Source organism: Monocercomonoides exilis, assembly GCF_001643675.1.
Source record: "Monocercomonoides exilis strain PA203 chromosome Unknown scaffold54-601524, whole genome shotgun sequence".
Taxonomy (NCBI): Eukaryota; Preaxostyla; order Oxymonadida; family Polymastigidae; genus Monocercomonoides; species Monocercomonoides exilis.
Genome location: NW_027150599.1, coordinates 243729 through 266417, shown reverse-complemented (window position 1 = coordinate 266417; position 22689 = coordinate 243729). Strand labels below are relative to the sequence as shown.

The 22689-nt window shown below is 39.4% G+C and overlaps 1 protein-coding gene across 1 annotated transcript; it reads right to left on the bottom strand.

The window, feature by feature from the left end:
* Positions 1–1759: 1759 nt before the first annotated feature.
* Positions 1760–22579, bottom strand: MONOS_12636 (putative Serine/threonine-protein kinase TIO; the record flags this gene model as incomplete). Its single annotated transcript, XM_067865271.1, has 3 exons — positions 1760–13350; positions 13519–22420; positions 22493–22579. The coding sequence occupies 3 exons, from the start codon at positions 22577–22579 to the stop codon at positions 1760–1762; spliced, it is 20580 nt and encodes a 6859-aa protein (XP_067720348.1).
* Between the last annotated feature and the right edge of the window lie 110 nt (positions 22580–22689).

The window sequence follows — 22689 nt, the reverse complement described above, 5'->3', positions numbered from 1 at the left end:
GGAGATTGATGAATGCGCGCGGAGAAGGAGAAAATATTAAAGAAAGAAAAGAAAAAAACAAATGTGGTTCTTCTGCTCCATTGAAAGAACAAATGACACTTCACAAATTAAAAAGCGATAGATTTTTGTTTCATCTGATCGTTCTGCTATCACTCTTATTCCTCTCATCAAATCTCACATTCTTCAGAAGACAATAATAATGAATGACGAGCTGAAGGCTTTTCTTCTTTGGTGACAATTTTCTTTGTTCATAAGACAGTACTCCACAAACTGCATTATGCAAATCCTCTTTCTGATACTTTCACAAAAACCATTGAAGGAATGTTGTCTCATTTGAGATGGTTTTCCCGCAAACACGGAGTTTGAGAGAGATATGTGGGAGATAATTTGGCTTTTTGAATTGCAAAAGACATTCTTTAATATCCTTTAGAAGAATTGATTGATGTGATTGTTTATTGAACAAAAAAAGAAGAAATGGAAAAAGAAATGGAAATTTTAAACGAAGATGAATCCATTTAGATATGAATGATACAGCAGACACAAAATCATCAGATGGGGAATTCAAAGATGAGAGCAGCAGTCTTGGAGTTTCTTTTGGAGCAAATGATACATAATGGAGAAATATTGAAAAAAATATTATGTTTTGAATATATATTCAAATGAAAGTCAATATTTTCGAAATCGTTTTTTATTTCAAAATTAAAGGTCCGAAAATTTTTTTTGAATATTAACAAACGAACATTTGAACAAACTTCTGTGACCTGACAAATAACTTGAAGCCTCGTCTGTCACAAAAAAAAAAAAAAATTATAATTAAAATTTATGAAGCTATTGCTAAAACTTCTAAAGACTTTTCAAAGCACTATGGAAACGATTTGTTGATAGCATCTGTAACATCATGTAGTTTTTTCTCTTTTGTCAGTGTCCATCAGTGACTGTCAATGACAAATTGTGACAAAATTATTCCTCAAATGACATTTCGTCTCAAAAAAATAAATATTGGGAACCTGATCACATTTTTTAAAAAATTTTTTTTTTCAGATAATCAGAAGAGTTATCAATCCATTTTCTAATAGATTTTTATTGTTATCAAGAATTGTGAAATCGTTAAAAATAACACTTTTTGACAAATCATAAACATCTTGTCAGTTATTTTGTCATTTTTTCATTTTTCTTTTGTCATGTCACAGAGGTATACATTTGAAAATTCAATTTTTTTATAAAAGACATCTTCATGTTTATTTCAAGTGAAACATTTGTTTTTGTAACAAGAGTGATAACTCAACAATTTGAATTCAGAATCTCTTTACAATGATCAAACAAACTCTGAAAAAATCAACACACCGATAAAAGTTATGATTTCAATAATAATCACTCATTTCAATTTTTTTTCTATTTTGAAAAGAACTATAATATCACCCACAATCACATTTTTTATTGAAATATAAAAATTCATTTCAACAAATTTACTGTGATAATTTTTTTAACAAAAAAGAAAATAAAACGTTATAACAAATAAAGATAACAACAATAATAGTCATTTGGCATGCCCTCTTTTTTGAAAATTTGCCTAAACTCAAAAAAAAAAAAAAAAAAAAAATGAAAAAGATTAAACAATAACTCTTCAAACTCCACTTTTCACTTTAAAATACGTAATCTGCACAATAAAATAAGAAAGAATACCAAACTCAAATCCACTTGTAACGAAATATTTATCATAAATAAAACGAAAATATTATAATTATTATAACACAAGCATCTACTTTACCAAGCTGCAGAGCTTCTTACAGAATTCATTAAGTACTGGCATCTTTGGAGCAAGTGTTACAGCTAGTCTAAGAGCAGCTCCACGTAAAGTGATAGATTGCCAAGGAAGCCGAGTGGCGAAAACAGAAGAAAAAGGAGATTCTGCTCTCACACAGCAGAGGGTGATGAGAAAAGAAGGCAAAAATTGAAGAGAGGCAAGCGAGCGGGCAACAGATGGATTGCTTGTTGCCATAACATTGAGAACAGTTACGATCTGTGCAAGAAGCGAAGTCAGCTCGCTGAGTATTGCAAGAGGCGGGGCGTTCAAAAACACAAAAGAAGAAGGGGTCGCCTGCAGCGGAACAGGCACAGCAAATGCAGAATGCACAGAAGAAGATTGAGGAGGAAGAAAAAGTTGATAATAGATGTCTCCTCCTCGCAAATCGGAATTGCTTATCATTACAGGAGAAACAAGAGATGGAGAGGCTGAATTAGATGAAGTTGCATGCTGAGTAAATGATGTAAGTGCAAGCGATGAAGGCCGAGCAGGAACCGAACTAAATTGAGAATTCGATTCTGTTCCACTTGGAAAAGTTGTCATTTCAATAAGACGGGAAATTTGGCTCAGAAAATCAGTTCTACCAATCAAATCATATGGTAGCAAAAGCTGAAAATCTTGTGGAGCATGAGAGAAGTACAAAGAAGACAAGAATGTAAGGTAGTTGACCAGAAGTTCCCCAATTTCTTGCATTCCTATTTGTTTTGAAATATCTCTGTGCGTTAGAAGCATTGTGATAAAATGCATGATGATATGAAGATTCTTGAATTGAGCATAAGAAATGAAACCTTGGATTGGGATTATCACGTTAAATTCGATTGTTTTACTTGGTGTTGGTGCATCTGATACATTTAAATCAGTCTCAATTCCAATTGCATTCCTGCTTACTGGAATGGATGTTGAATTTGAGAAAGAATCGAAATCAGAGCGCGAAGAAGATGCTTCTTTTGACATCCTCATCTCATTCAATTTTGAAGAAGCAAATTCAAATTTTCGGTCTTTTCCTTTTCCCTCTCCATTTCCTTCGCATAACCCAAATGATGAATAAATCACCGAATGCATCAAAAACACACTTCTCCTCTTTGTCAAGCACACAAATCGTTTCAGTGCGTATACAGCACTACCTATCACATTGTTTGCAGAAAATACTCTTTGTACAGATGCATAATGTGCATCAGGCAAAGTTGACTTTCCTTTGTTCTCAATTGAATGTGATAGTTTATATTCAACCATCCACATTCGCTCTTCTTCTTCATTGTCTCTTTCTTTCCTTTCCATTAATACTCCTTCTTCATGAAGAAGTTTTTGTGAAGATGAGGAAGAACTCTGCAATGATAAAGACGAAGGCCATGCAACACTTCCCCGATGAGAATTCAGCGGATCAGCTGATGTTCCTGTGGAAACACTCAATATCTGCTTATCTGACCTAAACCATTCTGTGTCAGAAACTCCAAGGTTTTTTTCTCGGTTAACTGTAACACATCCATTCAAAAGCAACTCGCTTTGTTTCGCAATCACAGGAACTCCAGCTATCTTCCAAAGAGTTCCAATAATAGAGCTCCATACTTTTTCTGTTTCCCTTCGCTGTTTATCTGCAAATATCCACCACGACCCAACAACATCACGAGAGCATCGCCACATCGATATATCATCAGAAAAAGAATTGCGTAGCAGATTTGTTAGAAGATGGATGGTATGGCCATTGGCGTGTATTAAATAAGATACTGCAGAAGGCCAAAATGGATCACTCACTTTTAGACAGATGCTCCTCGACCGAACAGCCTGCAAGATATTAAATCTGATTTGACGAGATTTCGTTGTTGCAGATGTTTCGTTCGTGGAAGAGACGAGAGAAACAGAAAGAGGAGATTTTGGTGATACAGGAGGATGGATAGTTGGAAGCGCAGAAGAATTTCCTGAAATTGGAGAAGAATTTGAACTTTCATCGTACTCAGATGAATTGGAATCTGATATCTGAGATTTTTTCTTATTAATCGAAGAACCTGTTCTATTCCAAAGTGTTTTTCCATCCCACTCAACAGTGATTCGAGAGAGAACAGTTGCAACCTCAAGGATCTGTTCCATAATTTGCACAATAGAAAAGAGCGAACGGATTGTAAGAATCTCAAAACGGGATTCACCAATAGCAGGCAGGAATGAGAATATTTCAGCACTTGCAGATGTGGGCACACTTCTGAAGGAGAATTGCACAATTTGATTGAAATAATTTGAATTTGCAGCTATTGGCTTTGCTGTGGAAGGCCGAGGACGAGAATGCTCTCCAACGTATCTTTCTGATCGTACAATACTTGCATAATGTTCATTGGAGATTTCCTGTTCTCTCTTTTTCACTCTGATATTGTTTCCAAGTGCTTCACTTATATGTTCGCTGATTTGTGGTGGGATTGGTAAAGAAGCAAAGGAATCTTCACTTAATTTGTGCAGATCTGTCATCATTGAAACAGAAAATTGTTGTATCTTTCTGTTTGAAGATGGTGGAGATGAGCAAAGAGGAGGACGAACAGAAAACGAAAGCGGAGAAGGAGCCACACAATACACAGAAGGATCAATTATGCACAAAAGAGCATCCCAAAGCGAAACTCCATTCAGGATGAACACAAACAGAACCATGTTGAAAAAACCAATATGCAACTGTAAAAGAGGAATAGCTGCGAATTGCGAAGGAGACGCAACACACAAAACGTGCGGGCGCTCAGCTAGCGGTTCATCGGATGAAGCAGAGGAAATGAATGATAGCATGCCTCTTTGGGCAGATGTGAAATCCTTTTCTTGAATTTGCTTCTGAGATGCAAAAGCAGAAAGTGGAGAAGAAGGTCGGTCCGATGTTGCCGCACCTGATTGCGTGCACATTGAGATTGATGGATTCAGCTGAAAGTGACTGCCAATCAGATCAAAAATCATGTTTGACGAGCTCATCACGTTCACATTTCCAGTGGAATGAGCCACACCAGAGCGATTCTGATACAAATAGAAACATTCGTTATGATCTTCATTTGATGCATATGAAAAGATTCCCAATCCTAAATGTTTTCCATCTGCTCCACCCATTCTATTTTGAACAATGGCTCTCATCCTGTTTGAATATCCCTCCCTTCCATCTCTCAATGCAACTCTCCCAAAATTGGATCTTGAAGAATTAATGGTGAGTCTGCTATATCTGGACACAACATCTGAATAAGAACCGTCTGCCATCATCCACTCACTTGATGGTGTTGACAATGTATCAACATCTTCATTCATAAAATTCAACGAACTTCTTCCTCCTTTCAAACTTCCCATTCCATCAACTCCTGCAGAACTCATTGTCTTTGCATAGTCTGCCATCATCCCTCTTTCATTCGATCTCTTTAATTCCTTCATCTTCTGCGCAACTGTCATCATACTGCTTTGATTGGATCCTTTCGCAATGCAATCGTTTTGGAGATCTGAAAGAACTTCTTTTGTTACGCGAGACAGAAAAGAAAGTGCATATTCCACAGGTGAATGTGCCAAACCAGCAGAGATGCAGTTCGGCATCGAAAGAGGAATGATTCCTCCTCCAAATCCATAACTTAACGGAGGTGGTGATGAAATAGCATATGAGAGCCAGACCAGCAAGTCCACAAGCCATATTCCATTTCCGTTATCGCTCAAAATGTCCGGATATGGAAAAGCATCCATGGAAGATTGAGTGCTCATTCTGTGATTGAACCTCGAACTCGAAAGCATTCGAGCAGTGGAAGAAGAAGAGTAACTATTCAAATTCGAAGAAGATGAGGATGATGAATGGAATGATGGAAAACTCATTGGATGCTCCAAAGTTAGCGAGAAAGGTTTGCTTCCAACTCCAATCAAAAGCTCTTTGCCATATCCTCCTGCAGCTCCTGCACCACTGCCCCGGATACTAAGCTCATTGGTAAATGCATCTCTTCCTCTTCCAAAATCAAGCGAAGATACAATGCGAAACACTGGAGTGTTGCTGTGGACCGATGAAAGAGATGAGACAAAATGTGGATACAGCTTTTTGTTTGGAGGCCCTTGTAGCAAGTAAAGCTTGCGCTGCTTTTCTGCGTTATTTTCCTTGTTTGGTATCCACCATTCCCCTTTCGCCTGCCCAAACGATGCATTAGAGTCTGATTTCGGAGAAAGTGGAGGAGGTGAAAGAGGATGAGCAAAATACGCATCTTCTTTAAGATCGCTACGTTCATACATGAAACGCTCGCCTCTACTCTCTTTTTCCGAATCCATTCCGCGAAATCTTTTTGATGAATAATTGGAAGTTGCAGAGGAAGAAAAAGACGATGATGATGTTGATACAACTTTTTGGAGATAAGTGGAGGAGTGAATAAAAGGGAACGAGAAAAAGAATGGAACATTGGAAAGAAAACTGACTGTTGACTGATTCAAACCAGCACTGGATGAGGAGTTCACAATCTCCTCCAATTCATTGTTGAGTTGTGTTGTTAGCGAATGAGTATGAGAGAGATACATAAATGTGGAGAGCAGATCGGCCTGTGAGACTCGAATTGCACGAGGATTGAAAACAACAGAGGAAGAAGATGACGAAGAGGAAGAGGAAGAGGATGTGGATGATGATGAAGAAGAACCATAAAGTACTCCATTCTTTGACCCATTTGTATGCCTGATTGGAAACATGTTCCCGCAAACTGTCCAGATCGGAAGAACAGGTAAACTGGACATGACTCCACTCCAAATAAGTCTGCTATCTCTTTTTGCATTTGCAGCTGAAGTATCTCTACCTCTATTGCTTCCATTTCTTGAATCTTCACTTTTTTTCATTCTATCTCCTTTGATTCCGACTTCTTTCTGTTGTTGTTGCTGTTGCAAGTGTAATTTTTCCTGATTTGAAGTTCCAAAAGGACTTGATGCGATGTTAAACGGTCGAGTGACTGGAAGACAGCTGTATTCCTTTGACCCAATCACACCGTTTGATGGGTGCATCAAACGCGTCACTGAGCGATTCCACCAATTGCAGAACTTATTTTCCATTCTGTCATAATTGTTAATGTTGGCCAATGCAAAGTAATGCCGCGGGACAACAGGAACTGCTGTTTCAGGTGAAGACTCAATTGCGCTGCTGATGTTTTGATCTTTGCTTGAAGAAGCCGAAGAAGAGTTAAGTTTCACTGATGTTGCAGATTGAGAAGCAAATCCACGCGAATTTGTGATCAATCTTTCATTGACTCCATCAAATGCTTCGTCATTAACTTCATCGTCATTTTCTTCTTCATTGATGCCATCTCCATTCGAATAGCACATAGCCTCTGCAAATGCAAAAAAGCTGCACAGCAAAGCTGACAATGTGTTCTGGTGATGGCGGAAGAGATGTCCAGAAAGCGATGAGCTGATCTGATCCCAGTGCGGCAAGATGCACTCATGTGATGAGAATAATGGCTGTTTATTTTGTTGTTGAATCTGTTTTGTAGGTTGTTGAGATACAACTGTTGCAAATTTCTCTTTTGACGTGTTAAAAACAGTTTTATCATTGAAGATGCTAATAACACTGTTTCTTGCCTGTGGCAGGACGCTTTTGCTGCTTTCCGGCTTTTTAAGAAGTTGTGAAGAAGAAGCCAAAAACTGAGATTTTTCGATGAAATAGTTCATTTGTTGCGTCTGGCCGCGCTGTTCTTTCGTCATCAAAGCTCCTTGAAAAGCATCAGTTGCATCCAGATGAGCTGTTGATGACGATGAACCGCTTGAATATCCTGCTTTCGATGAGCCAAGTGCGTTTCTGTTCTCGATCCTCTTTCTCGTCTTCGCCAGATTCACAGGAAATGGTAGGCCCCACCGATAAACCGCCTGGAATTGGTGCTTGCTCCTTTCATCCACCTCTTCCACGTTGTCCATCTGCTCAAATATTCTGTCTCTCCCCGTTCCTCCTTGAGCAAACATCGTCCTTGGGCTCAGTTTCCTCCTGAGCTCTTTCTGAGAAGATACATCCAGATGCTCCCATGGCATCTGCAGTGCAAACTTTAGCCAGCCTTCTCCGTGCCTACCTCCAATATTCTCATAATACATCTCAAACAGTGTTGGTACAACACGCACTCTTCTGTAATCTTCTGTGTAGATCGACAGTGTCTGTCTGGTTGTCCACGGGTTGTGGTTTCTAACAAATGTGCCAATTGTTTGGAGTGGGTCGTTGACAATCATCGAAGTGTTGTACATGCAGATGAAGGCAGACACAAGGGGAGAGTGCGGATAGTCGCTGGAGATACCCATTGAGAGGATGGTGGACAGGCGCAGCATGTGTGCAGATAGCGAAAAGACGGACAAACGCACTTGCTCTGACAATATGTCTCTCCAGTGCTGCTGTGCGGATGATGATGGATCGGTTAGAAACAGCTTGTTAGAAGCAACTGAAGCAGGAGAAGCAGAAGCAAATGAAGCAGTATTTGAAGAACTTGAGGAACTTGAGGTATTCCCAGTTTTTCCTCCTTTTAAATTAATTCCCATCTGATCCTCTTCGCCAGGTCGTGACACATGAAGCAAAGGGGATGGGCGCTTCAAGTCCAGCCGAGATGCATTATCAGCATTCCCTTTCATAAGTAATTGCTGTTGTTGTCTGCTTTCTTCTGTGAAGTTGTAAGCGGATGTTGCTGATGTTGCTGTTTGAATGAATGCATCATTTGCTTGCTGTTGTCGAGGTGTGAATAGCAATCCTAGCTTGTCAAAGTCTCTTGTGCTGGGAATGTGAGAAAGAGAAGAATTAGAGAATTCATTATCAACAGCAGCAGATGATGATAATGATGGATGAGAAGAGGAAGAGTAAGAATAAGAACCGTATTCTAAAGAATATGGATCGTTTGATTGAAAAGGAGAGGGAGTGAATGGAATGACTGGTTCAAACAGATTGCAATTGATGGACATTCGAAGCATGGCAAAGCGAAGTCTAATGAGAGCAGGTGAATGAATGCGTTTTTTGTTTTTTGAAGAGGAGGAGGAAGGTGAAGATGAAGAGGAGGAAGAGGAAGATGACACAGTTCCTTCCGCAAGCAAAGGCGGCTTTGCTGAGAATCTTTCGTGTTCATCGACTGTCTCACTGAGCAAATAAGTTGTCTGTGCCCCACTAACAGCCACTTCAGTTAGCACTCCATAGAGTCCAATAAGCAACACGATATGATGTTCCACGTTCATCACACCAAAGATATTCTTCCTGTTTCGTATTGAACTGTCTGGCAGCATCTCTCTCAGATTCAGCTCGTTTGTCTGGTCGGGAATGAAGCATTGTCCTCCTTCAAGAAGATGCACGTTGCCGTTGCGTTTGTTGATGTATGGGCAGACAGATAGGCATTCGAGCTCCAAGTCAATCAGCCCCGCAATGAGAGAGAGGAGAGGGCTGTTCAGTATATCATAATTGTTATTAATGTTATTTGAACTGCTATTGTTGAAAATGTATCGATTGCTCAGCATTTCTGTTGGATTGTCAATGGAATAAGTGCTTTTTGCTCTCTGTGTTTCATAAACAAGCTGATCGCGTTGTGCTCTTCCAATTCCTGATTCTCTGCCAAGATACGAATTCATTTGTTGTTGACGATTGGAACCAAAAGAAGGAGCTAAAAATGCAGAGCTTCCATGAGATGTCTGATAGTGCTGCCCCGAAAAGTTAGATATTGTGGAAGAGGAAGACAAAGAAGCAGATGATGATGAGCTTGAAGAAGTAGTAGTAGTAGAAGAAGCAGAAACAGCAGCCAATGTCATCGCCTGCTCAGACACATTCGATGAATCAGCAGTGGTGTCTGCAAGATAATATGACAGCATCTGCTTTGACAGCATCCCGATCATCTTTTCCCTTCTGCTGATTGCTGTTGAAAGAGGTGTCAACAACAAAGCAGCCACTAGATCAACCAGCCTTACATCGCTTGTACTGAGCATATCAGCGCCATCGATGTGGAGTTGGATGTGGTGGGCATCAGACATCCTCAGCACCCACAGAAGAATACGACAGATAGAAACAAGCATGCCGTGACGGCAAGTGAATGCTGGAGAGGAAGTATTTGTTTCAAACACAAAAAACACAAAGTGACAGAAGCATTCAATGATGAAGGAGACAACGTGGGGGAGATATGGATAGTCTTCTTCTGGGGATTCGTAATCTTCTTCTGTGGAATTGGCATTGCTTTGGATGTTATTATTACTGTTACTAATGCTATTGCTTTGAGGATGTTGATGAACGTTATTTGATGCAAAGGAAGACATAGTTGATGCAAGAGATGAGGGATCTCGATTGCGAGGAGAGAGAGAAGAAGAAGAAGAAGAAGAGGAAGTGTAAGATGAAGATGAGGAAGAAGGCAAGGCTGAGGAAGAAGATGAAGATGAAGCAGAAGAAGATGATGATGAAGGAAGCAACGTTGATGAAGAAGAAGAAGAAGAAGAAGATGATGATGATGAAATATATTTTGTTCTTCTAACATTTCCAACATTTCTTGCTGATCTGTTTTCGTTGTTGCCAGTTTTCCCTCTTCTGGCAAGGCTAACTAAATTGTAGTTGAAAAATTCACTGTTCATTAGAGAGACAATGGAAAGGGTGGTTGTTGTGTCCAATTCATGCAAACGAGAAGGGAAAGAGAGACGAGAAGGAGAAGCAGAAGAAGTCTGAGAAGAAGTTTGAGAAGAAGAAGAACCGTTTGCATGAGTGAAAACAGGAGAACGAGGTGAATGTTCATTTATTTCATTCAGAAATTGATTCAAGATCTTGTTTGTGGCGTCTCGTGAGGTTTGCATCAGTGAATGGACAAAAGGAAGATGAGGAAGAGAACTGGCCCTTCCACAAGAATACCAATCAGGAGGCTGATATGGATCAAAGGGATAGGAATAAGGAGAAGGAACAGGAGCAGGAGAAGGAGAGGAAGCAGATTGAGATTGTGTAGTTTGTTTGTTTTGTTTTGTTTCTTTCCTTCCGCTCTCCTTCTCTTTCTTTCCTTTCACTTTCTCCTTCTCTGCTCCTTTCTCTTCTCCTTTCTCCTTCTCCTTTTTCATCCTCTCCGCCTCATCCATCGCCTTATTGTTCTTCTCCCATGCTCCCCTCGTCTCCCCCGCAAACAGCAAGTCCACATTCTCATACATTGGCTGGATAGCCGGAAACAAAACCCAACTCAAAAAGGAGAGAATAACAGAAGAAGTTGTGTGAAGGAGACCCTTCACAACTGGATTGGGAAGAACAGGAATTGGAGGAGTGGATTGGATTAAGTGGATGTGGAGACGCATGTTTCGATAGGTTTTGGCAAGGATGTGGGAGCGAAGTCGTTTTGAATCAGGGATAGAGGAAGAGGCAGAAGAAGAGGAAGAAGAAGGGGGCATTGGAGGCATGAGAGAAGAAGAGGAGGAGGAAGAAGAAGGATTAAGTTGTTGACTATTTGTGTTATCTGAAGGTGAAGGTTGCATGAAGGAAGGGGGAAGAACAAGAGGAGTTTGTTGGGGAGGAGATGAATTAGATGAAGAATTTGAAGAAATAGGTATTTCTTTTGTATTATCAGCATTTTCATTGGAATCAATTTCACTGATAGGAAAGCCATCTGCCGAATACATTGAGTTCAAATCAGGGATGGAAGGAACAGTTGGAAGACGTATTCTTGAAGAGACAGGAGAAGAAGAGGAGGATGAAGAGGAAGAAGGCAATGATGCTGATGAAGATGAAACATTCTGTTTGCTCAGCTGATTCGCCAAAGATGAGTTGTGTTTGCCTCGAATCGAAGGCAACGCCAACAAAGAAGACGAATTTTGCTGAAAAGCAAATGAATTTCCGCTCATTTCCTCTCCTTCTTCCTCTCCTCTTCCTCTTCCATTTATTCCATAACTTCCTCCTCCTTTATTCATCTGATTCGCATTCACACCTACATTATTCGCTCCTTCATACAAATAGATACTATCCACTGATCCAGCAGATCCCAATGACTTCATCGCATCCACTCCTCTCTTCATTGGAGACTTCCATTCTCTCACACAAGAGCAGTTGCCAACACCGTGAATAACACAAAAGAGCTCTTCAGATAAAGGCAAGCAGCCCCATCGCTCACTTCCTCCAAATAAAATCGAACCCAAACAAGGGAGAAGCTCACGGGTTATGTGTTGGAGGAAGTTTAGGGGGTTGGAGGAGAGGATGCGGTGGAGAGAAGAAGATGAAGAGGAAAAGAAGGAGGAGAGGAAGGATGAAAGAGGGGAGGAAGAGGAGGATGGACGTGAAGAAGAAGAGGATGATGTTGATGAAAATGCGCTTGACAGACGATGAGAAGAAAGAGGGAACACGAAAGAGGAAGGAGAAGGATTTTGTGGGGAAGAAAATGTTTGCTGAGAATAAGTTGGACGAAAGTTGTCGAATTGAGTGTGTGAAAGAGCATGAGAATATGAAGGAGAATGATGCATTGGATATGAAAAGGAACCAGATGTGGAAGAGAATGATGAAGTGTGTGGATAAGAAAAAGAAGAATTGGAGGTGGAGGAGGAAGAAGAAGATGATGACGTTGTTGATGATGATGAAGATGATGACGACGAAGAGTTATCTGCTATTGGTGTGTGAGAAATAACAGACTTCATAAACAAATTGCGAGAAACAGATGAAAGCGACGCTGATTGGCCAACTGACTCGACAGACTCGATAACAGCATTCATGCAATCAATTGCCGCTTTTTGTATTTCTCCAACAAGTTCGGAGTAAATTTTCACAAGTTCTCGTTCTGTTGGGACAGAAAGGAGAGGGAGGGTGTGAGATGAGGTTGGGTGTATGAATGAAGGAGAAGAGGAAGTGGAAGAAGAATGTGAAATGTCTGTTGTTGTTGAAGATGAAGTGGAAGATGAAGAAGTGGCAGGATGTGACTGATGAATTGGAAGAGATGAAAGAGAAGGATGAGGAAGAGGATAAAGAGGTGGAAAAGGTGGAGATGAAACGAGTGAAGAACGTGCTAATGATCCACCATTCGCAATCATTTCTGCCTCTCTCATCATCTTCCTGTGAGTGATTCTTGCTGCAAAGAGGATATGCGTGGGAGTATTACGAGGAAGAATCGCACAGTTTGGACAAAAGGAAAGGAAAGGAAAAGCAAAGGAAAGAATGTGATGCCAACGGAGAAAGCAAGTTGGGTGCAATGTTTGGTTGAGAATTGGGCATTCACGTGAGAAAGAAAGAAGGGATTGATATTGAGATGGAAGTGAAAGAAAGGGCGATGTGGAAGGAAGAGAAGGAAGAGGAGAAGAAGGTGTAGTTGTTGTTGTTTGATCGTGAAATGGAGAAGAAGATGATGAAGTGGGAAGTTTTGCTGATGATGAGTAATTATTTTGGTTTAGAGCAAAATTCGAAGGAGGAGGAGAGGAGGAGGAAGATGATGAAGAAGAATTTGAAGAAGCAAAAGAAGAAGGAATAGAAGAAGCAAAAATGTTTGGAACATTCAACTCAAAAATTGCCGAAGGGTGTTCCAAAGAGAACGAAGAAGAGCGATACGATTTCTGGTTCACTTGCACTTCATCTGGACACTGAAAGAATGTTGCATAAAATGGAGCAGCAATTTTCACAAGTTCATTTAGCCAAACATCTTCTTCAAACAAATTTGATGTGTTATTATTGTTTTTATTGTTTTTGCTATTTATACCATTGTTGCTAATGTTACTTTTATTACTGTTAACACTTTTATTACTACCACTTTTATTTGTATTACTATTATTACTACCAGAACTATTACTATTATTATTATAATTACTCATACCACCATTCATACCACTGTTATAATAATACTCTTTTCCTGCAACAAAACTACCCCCACTTTCTGTTTTTCTTGTTTGAATGAAAGTTTGATTCATTCTCGCTGTGGAAGAAGAAAACAAAGCAGCATTTGAAGCAATTGACGATGTTGGTTTCCTTCTGTTCTGAGATTGCAATGGAGAAGAAGGAGAAGATGCAGAAGCAGATGAAGAAGAATCAGAATTTTCATTCACACTTTCTCCTTCTTCTCTTTCTCCATCTTCATTTCCTCCTCCTCCTCCTCTCCCCTGATACGCCCACTGGGGGCGAAACGTCCCATTCCAGAATGATCCAATGATTGAGGAATAAAGTGCTCTTGAGCAACATCCAAAACAGCGCAGAAGATGAGAAAGGCCTCGCAATGCTGTTAAATATGAGCGGGCGGTGTCAAACCAGTTGATAGAGAAAAGAAGCAGAATGTTGCGAAGGAGAGAGGAACGAGAAGAAGAGGAGAAGGAGAAAGGGAAAGAGAGAGGAGAAGGGAAAGAGGAGGAAGGGAAGGAGGAAGGAGATGCAGAGGAGGAGGAAAGGCGCGAGAGAGAAACAGAAAGAGGAAGAGATGATGTGGATGTGGTGGTATAAGAAGCATTAGAGTTGTTGGCATGAATATAGGAAGAAGAAGAAGATGATGATGAATTTGACGTGTTCGAAGAAGATGATGAAGTGTTGTTTGAAATGTTGTTTGAAATGTTGTTTGAGGCGAAAGGTTCGTATGAAAGATTTGATTGAGGTGAAAGAGGAACTTGTGAAATGTTTGACATGTTTGACGTGTTTGACATGAAATCATTGTTGTTGTTGTTGTTGGTTTTGAAATGAATATCTTCTCCATCTGAATTAGAATGAAGAGAAAATAATGAAGAAGAAGTCGATGACGATGATGATGAGGAGGAGGACGATGAGGAGGAGGAAGAAGAATTATAATTATTATTATTCCCCTCTAATTCCCTCGCAAATCCTGCCAGCTCTTCCTCAAACGTCCCAATTTCTTCCATCATTTCATCTACAGTCAAAGATGGAATATTCACTGAGTGCGGAAGCGACGGCACACGAATAGAGCAGGCCCGGATGACGCAGGAATGTGAAAGAGACAAAATTAATGGCACGCATTCCAAAATAGGTAGCCACCGGCACACACCCCAGCGGACGGCGAGCCATGTTGGGATGGGTGGAGAAGGGAATAAAATGGGAGGATGAATTGTGGAGAAAGGGAAAAGAGAGGAAGATGAAGAGGAGGAAGAAGAAGGATTTGATGGAGAAGAAGAAGAAAGATGAGAAAGATGAGAAAGGTGAGAATGAGGAGAAGAAGGAGAAGGTGAGGAAGAAAGAGAAGAAGGTGATGTTGATGAAGAAGAGGAAGAGGAAGATGAAGAAGAAGAATTGGAAGAATTAACAGTATTTTGAGTATTTAATTTAGAAGACTGTTTAGAAAGAATAGAAAGAGCAATAGAAATTACATCTTTTGAAGAAGAAGAGGAGGAGGAGGAATATGAAGAATTTCTAACAAAACAATCGAAAGGAGAAGGAAAAGAATCGAAAGAAATTGGTTTGACGATGTGAGTGGGAGGGGTGCGGGTGAGAGGAGAAAAGAAAAAAGAAGAAGAAAATGAAGAATTTGAAGAGGAAGAAGAAGAGGAAGAGGAAGAGGAAGAGGAAGAGGAAGAAGATGATGAATTATTTGAAGAAAATGCCTTATTATTCTCAAAATCCACAATTTTTGGAGGGAAATTTTTCTGTTTGGGAAGCAAAAGAGAGCAAAAAGAAGGCAAAATCGAGATGAAAAGAGGAGATTCAATCCAAAGATTGTCAAAGGGCATAGAAGAATAACCAAAAACTTCGTCTAATCTTTCTTCTTTCCATCTTTTTTCTCTGAGTTTTTCCATTTCTTGTTTGAGTTTTGATTCTCTTTCTTTTTCTTTTTCTCCTTTTTCCTTCTCATTTTCTTGTTTGTTTTCTGTTTGTTTGTTTTTATCTTTTTGATTCAAAGAAGCATTTTTCATTGAAAATTCATTGAATCTCGGAGAAATTGGAATTGAACAGAGATTTGAGCTGTTCGGAGAAATAGGTAAATAAGGCTGGTGAAACAAAGAAGCAGAAGAAGAATTATAATAACCCATTGAATTCACTGGCTCTGTATAACCTCCTCCTCCTCCCATTCTTCTTCTTCTAATTCTTCTTTTATTATTCGGAGCAAAAATAAGCGGAAGCAAATTTGGTGGGTGAGGAAAGAGAGCCATTGGCTTTGTGCGAGAAAAGAACAAAGGCGTCATTGAAGCCACGCCGCTGCGTATGAGCAAAGAGTAGATTATATAGGCAGATAAGAACACGTCTGAGTCGCCTAAATAAGGATTAAGTAAAACACGCACGAAGGCAAAAATGACAGAAGTTAAATTGTGGGAAGCATCTGCCGGCAAAACATCGTGAATAGAGAAAGTAGAATTTATAGCATTGTCCATGTCCTTTTGGTTGGGAATCATAGAAAGGAAGGAAATGGAAGAAGGAGAAGAAGAAGAAGAAGAAGAAGAAGAGAAAGAGGAGGAAGAAGAAGAAGATGATGATGAAGAAGAATTTATCCCTTGAGTCGAATTAGAATGAAAACCTGAAGTTTCAATTGAATTTTCTGTTGATTTTTTTGAAGGGTGAAGATTATGAAGCATTCGATGGGACAAAATAAGAAGTTCTTTTGGGATGCGAGTGGCAGGAGGGGGAGGAGGAGAAAGAAGGAAAGAAGAAGAAGGAGAAGGTGAAGAATTTGAGGGAGAAGAAGAAGAGGATGATGACGAAGAGGAAGAAGAAGAATAAATAGGAATGTGTTGAGAGGGAGAAGAAAAAGAAGAAGAAGAAGAAGAAGAAGATGATGATGATGATGATGATGATGAAGTTGTATTGTCTTCTGAATGGAGTGGGAAGTAAGGAGAAGATTTTGACTGAAGAAAAGGTGACGAAGAAGAAGAAGAAGATGATGATGATGATGATGAAATATCATTATTTTGATTGGAAGAAGAAGAAGAAGAAGGCAAAAATTCTCTTGTTTTGACAACATTTATCTGATTTGAATTAAATTGAGAAGAAGAAGAAGAAGAAGAAGAAGAATTAGAAGAAGATAAATTTAAATCTGTTTCTTTATTCCCATCCATTTTTTCTCTATTTATCTCAATATTTCCTTCTTTTCTTCCATCTTTTCTCATTCTATTCCCTTTTTCATTCCATTTTTCATTCCAATTTTCATTTCTTTTCCCATTTTTTCCTTCGTTTTGCTTCTGAAGCTGTTCTGCCAATGACTTTGTCATCAAAACAGGCGGATGGATCACTACAAGAGGCAAAGGCAACTTCATGTCATTTTTCATGTCATTTTTGCTTTCTGCTTTTGTTTCGCTTCTTATTTGAGAAGAGGAGGAGGAGGAAGAAGAAGAAGTTGAAGGTTTTGTTGGTTTGGTTGTTGAAAAAGAAGATGAAGAAGAAGAAGAAGATGATGAAGAAGAAGAAGAAGATGAAGAAGCATAAGAACGTGTTTTTTGTTCTCCTTCTCCTTCTTTCTCTTTCTTTTCCTTCTCTTTTTCTTTTTCTTTCTCCTTCTCCTTCATCTTCATCTTCATTTCTTCTCCTCTTCTTTCCTTTTCTCTTTTTCCCTCTTCTTTTTCTTCTTCCTCCTCTTCCTCATCCAAAAATGAATTCTTTTCCGCTTCATTCAAAGAAGGCGTCACAGGAGCGGTTGAAACAGCTGTTTCTGTTGTTGCTTCAGAAGAGAGTGAAGAAGAAAGAGGAGGAGAAGGGGAAGGAGAAGGAGAAGGAGAAATAGAATGAGAAGAAGAAGAAGAAAGAGAAGAAGAAGAAGAAGAAGAAGGATGAGGATGAGAAATTGAAGCAGAAGCAGAAATTGACATGTTCAAAGAGCCAGAATTTGACATGTTGCCATTGGAATTGCTGAAAGAATGGGCCGATTTTGACATGTGCAAATGGGCGGAAGAGGGATTATTTTTGTGAAAAGAAGAAGAAAGAGAAGAAGAAGATGATGCTGATGTTATGTGAATTTCTTCTGATGTTCCAAGTTCAATTGAATATTTCCTGCTGAATTCTTCTTCTCCTTCTTCTTTTCCTTCTTCTCCTCTCTCTTTTTCTTCTTCTTTAATTTCTTCTATCGAATTTATCGAATCTGAACTTATATTTCCTTCTTCACTCAAGTTTTCGTTTCCTTCTCCTTCTTCTCCTCCTCCCTCTTCTTCTCCTTCTCCTTCTTCTCCTCTTCCTCCTTCCTTTTCTATTTCTTCTTCTTCTTCCTTCTCCTTCTCTTTCTCTTTCTCCTTCTCCTTCTCTTCCTCATCATCATCATCATCATCATCATTATCCATTTTATTGTAATCTTTCCTCAAACTTTCTTCTTTGTGCAATTCTCTTCTCTTTCTTCCTTCTTCTGACTCCCATTCAAAACTCACTTCTTCTTCTCCTTCTTCTTCTCTTTCTTCTTCTCCTTTTTCTCTTTCTTCTCTTTCGTTTTCTTCTTCTTCTCCTTCTCCTCCTTTTTCATTTTCTCCCTCTCCTTCTTCTATTTGAATTTCCTCTTGTTCTTCTTCTTGTTCTTGTTGTAAACCTTCTATTTGAACTTCTTCTTCTTCCTCTTCTCCTCCTCTTTCCCTTTCTCTTTCTCTTTCTCTTTCTCTTTCTCTTTCTCTTTCTTCTTCTCCTCCTTCTCCATCTTTTTTTCCTTCTTCTTCTCTTCCTTCTCTTCCATAATCTTCTTCTTCTTCTTCTCCTTCCTCTTTCTCTTTCTCTTCTTTCTCCTCTTTCTCCTCTTTCTCCTCTTCTCCTTCTCTTTCTTCCTTCTCTTTTTCTTTTTCTTTCTTCTTTCCCTCAATTTTCTTTGAAATTTCACTTTTGCTTCTTCTAAGCAAAAACCTTTCTTTTTGTGAAACAGAAAAATTTGGCAAAGATTGCTGATGAATCAACTGTGAATAAGATCTATTTAATTTTTCTTCTTGTTCTTGTTCTTGTTCTTGTTGCTCTTCTTCTTCTCTTTCTTCTTCTTCTTCCTTTTTAAGTTGTTCTTGTTCTTCATTTTCTTCTCTCTCTCCTTCTTCTTCTCCTCTTCCTTCTTCTTCTCTTTCTTCTCTTTCTCTTTCTTCTTCTCCCTCTTCTTCTCCCTCTTCTTCTCCTTCTTTCCCTTCCTCCCCATCTTCTTCCTCTTCCTCTTTCGGAATCACAATCACCTTCATCTCTGTCCCATCCTCTATTTCATACTCTTCCAATGAATATTCATTCAGCAGCTGTTCTCCTTCCACAACCAGAATTATTCGCTCGGAAACATAAATGAGGGAATTAGAAGTGTCACCTTCTTCTTCTTCTCTTTCTTCTACTCTTTCTTCTTCTCTTTCTTCTTCTTTGTTTAATTCTTCTTCTTTGTTTTCTTCTTTCCCTCTTCCTTCTCTTTCTTTTCTTTCTCCTCTTTCTCTTTCTTCTTCTTTCTCTTTCTCTCTATCCTCTCTTTCTTTCTTCATTTCCTCCACAATAATTTCCTTCACATTCAAAATCGTGTCACTTTTGAAGACTTTTAGTTTCAATTCCTTTTCATTTGGCATGTTTATTGTTAGATTTATCATTTCTTCATTTATTGTTCCTTCTTCTCTTTCTTCTTCTCTTTCTCCTTCATCGTCTCCTTCTTCTCCCCCTCTTTCTTCTTCTTCTTTTTCTCCCCCTAGTTCTTCTCCTTGTTCTTCTTCAACATTTTCTTCTCTTTCTTTTCCATCCTCCTCCTTTTCTTCCTCATTTCTTTCCTCTTCTTCTCTTCCTTCTCCTTCTTCTTCTCCTTCTCCTTCTCCTCTTACTTCTTCTTCTTCTTCTTCTTCTTTTCCCAATCCAAAATCTCTTTCTTCATGTTCTTCGTTCATTTCCTCTTCATCTTTTGCCTTTTCAAACGAAAATTCTTCTTTTTCTATTGTTTCTTTCTTTTTCCCTCTCTTTTTCATTTTCTTCTTCTTCATCATCTTTTTTCTCTTTTTTCCTTCTTCATTCAACAATTCTTCAAGATAATCTTCTTCTTCTTCTTCTTCTTCTTCTTCTTCTCTTTCTTCCTCTTCTCTTTCTCTTTCTCCTTTTATTTCTTCATCATTATCTTCTTCCTCCTCCCCTTCTTCCTCTTCTTCCTCTTCTTCCTCTTCTTCCTCTTCAAAATATTTCCTTCTTTTCACATTTCTTTCATATTCATTCAATCTCTCTTCAAAACTCCATCCATCTTCTTCTTCTCTTTCTTTCTCTCTTTCTTCTTCTTTTCCATTTTTCTCTTTTTCTTTTTCTTTTTCATTCGTTTCTTTTTCCTCATCTTCCTTTTCCTTTTCCTTTTCCTTTTCCTCTTCTCCTTCTCCTTCTCCTTCTCCTTCTCCTTCTCCTTCATTCTTCATCTTCTTTATCTTCTTCATCACTTCATTTGTATCAGCAACACTCAAAAACGTCTCCAAAACAGAAAGATTTCCAAAGCAAGTTTCAAAACTCGAACTTATTTCATTTTTTCTGCTTTCTTTTTCTTTTTCTTTCTTCTTCTCATTTTTTGGTTGTTCTTCTTCATTTTCTTCTTCATTTTCTCCTCCTCTTCTTTCATTTCCTTCTTCATTATCTTCTTCCTCTTCTTCTTCCTTTCCCTCTCTCTTTCTCAACTCCTCATCTTCCTTCTCTTCCTCTTCCTCTTCCTTCTCTTCCCTCTCTTCCTCATTCATTTCTCTCTTTCTTTCTCTCTTTTCCTCCTCATTCGGAAGCATCCCCTTCGTCGCATCATATTTTTCTGTCTCAAAACTCTCATAAAGTCCCATCATCAACCTTCTCCTTTCTTCCCTCTCTTTCTCTCTCTCTCTTTCTTTCTCCCATTCTTTCTCTTTCTCTTTCTCTTTCTCTCCTTCCTTCTTCTTCTCTTTCCCTTCTTTTTTCCCTTTTCCTTCTCCTTCTCCTTCTCCTTCTCCCTCTTCTTCTTCTTCTTCTTCCTTCTCTTCTTTTCCCTGTGCCACATCCCTGTTTATCCACGTGAAGTCTGGAAGCTCAGAAATCATCGGCATTTCTGAATATTTCTGTTTTCCACTCGAAAATCCACTTCTTTTGTTGCGTTTTTCTTGAAACAAGCATTTTTCATTTGCTTTCTCCATTTCGAATTCATCTTCGTTTTCTTCTTCTTCTTCGTTTTCTTCTTCATTTTCTTCTTCGTTTTCGTTTCTTTCTCTTTTTTTGAGTTTTGAAACACTTCGATTTTCATTCACTTCTTTTTTGCCTTCAAAGATTATTGAGTCATCATCATATATATCTACTTCTTCTTCTTCTTCTTCTTCTTCTTCTTCTATTTTTCCTTTTTCTTTTTCTCCTTCTCCTCCTTTAACTTCTTTTAATTCCTCAATATGCTCTTCCCTCTCTTCTTCTATTTCCTCATCCTCCTCCTCCTCTTCCTCATCGTCCTCATCGTCCTCTTCATCATCATCTTCTTCTTCTTCCGTCTTTGTCAAAAACGGCGAGAAAGTAAATGCCAATTTCTGTGCCATCTGCATCCTTCCTCCAGGCAACGGGAACACAAGCGGAGAAGAAGGACGAGGCGGAAATGTGCTCAAAGAACCTGACGCACTTATCAAACTTCCTCCTCCTCCTCCTCCTCCTCCTCCTCTTTCTCCCCTTCCTTTTCCTCTTCTCCCTCTGCCTTCCCCTCGTTTCCCGCTCATTTCTTTCCCTTCTCTTCTTCCTCGTCTTCCCTTTCCTCCTCTTCTTCCTCTTCCTCTTCCCTTTGGCATTTCTCTCTCTCTCCCAAAGACACCCGACCCGCTCTCCCCCATTTCCTCTTCTTCCTCTTCTTCCTCCTCTCCTTCTCTTTCTTCCTCCTCCTCCTCCTCATCTTCTTCTTCCTCATCCTCCTCATCCTCTGACTCACTCCCCATCTCTCTCTGTACATTCTCCCTTCCTCCTCCTCCTCCTCCTCCTCCCCTTCTCCCTCTCCCCCTCTCCCTCGCCAGCTCGCTCAGCCACTCCTGGAGTTTCCGCCTCTTCGCATTCAGCGTCGCCTCCTGCTGGCTCCACAGGACAGGCTCCCTCAGCTGGATCTCCTGGTGGAAGATGGGCACGTGGTTGTCCAGGTCGTTGAACTGCTCCTGGAACTTCTGCCCTGCATTGAATTTCGTGAACATGTGCCGCCCCACCGTCGGCATCACCACAAACTGGTGGTTCAGCAGCTCGGGCCACTGGAAGCGGTTCTCTGGGTCCTTTTGGAGAAGCCCTTTTAGAAAGGAGGTGAAGGTGGGAGACATCGTGGCTGGGTATTGCACCTCATCTTCTTTCAGTTTGCGCTGCAGCGACACAAAGTTGTCGGCTTTGAATGGCGGCTCGCCCACATACAGCTCGTACAGAAGCGCCCCCAGCGACCACAGGTCTGCTTTCCAGGTGTATTTCTGCTCGTTGGCGATCTCTGGCGCCATATACAGCGGGGTTCCTTTGATTGAATGCTTTTTTGAGTTTTTTTGCTCGATGATGCACGCAAATCCGAAATCGCACAATTTTATTACTCCAGTTGAGTCAATAAGAATGTTCTGTGGTTTCAAATCTCTGTGAATCACATTCTTCTCGTGAATATATTTCAGCGCAAAAACTAGCTGTTTGGTAATCCAGCGAATTTCAGATTCTGAAAATGATTTATCTTCATCCAGCAATTTAGAAAGATCACTTTGAGCAAAGGGAGTAACAAGCACAAAATCTGTATCCGTTTCAAAAAAATCCAAAAATTTCACAATATTCTCATGTGATAATGATCTTAAAACATCCACTTCTTGTGCTAATGGTTTTGTGTCTTTTGATTTTGTTCCAAACTTTGAAATATATTTCATTGCAACAATGTTTCCAGTGTATTTAAGTCGAGCCTTGTCAAAATAGAAAAAAAAGCGTATGATAATATGTTTGAAAATGAATATAACTAATTAATAATTCCAAACTTGAAACACTTTTCCAAAAGAGCCTTCACCAATTATTTGGATGATATTGTAATTAGACTCTCTGTTTTGATAAATTGAAGAGGCCATTTGTTAGAACAGAAAAAATGTAAGTAGCAGCTTGTGATTAAGCTTTCCTGGCAACTTCAATTAATAAATAAAATTAAAATGAAAAAAAAATTAATTACAGTTTTTTTGTA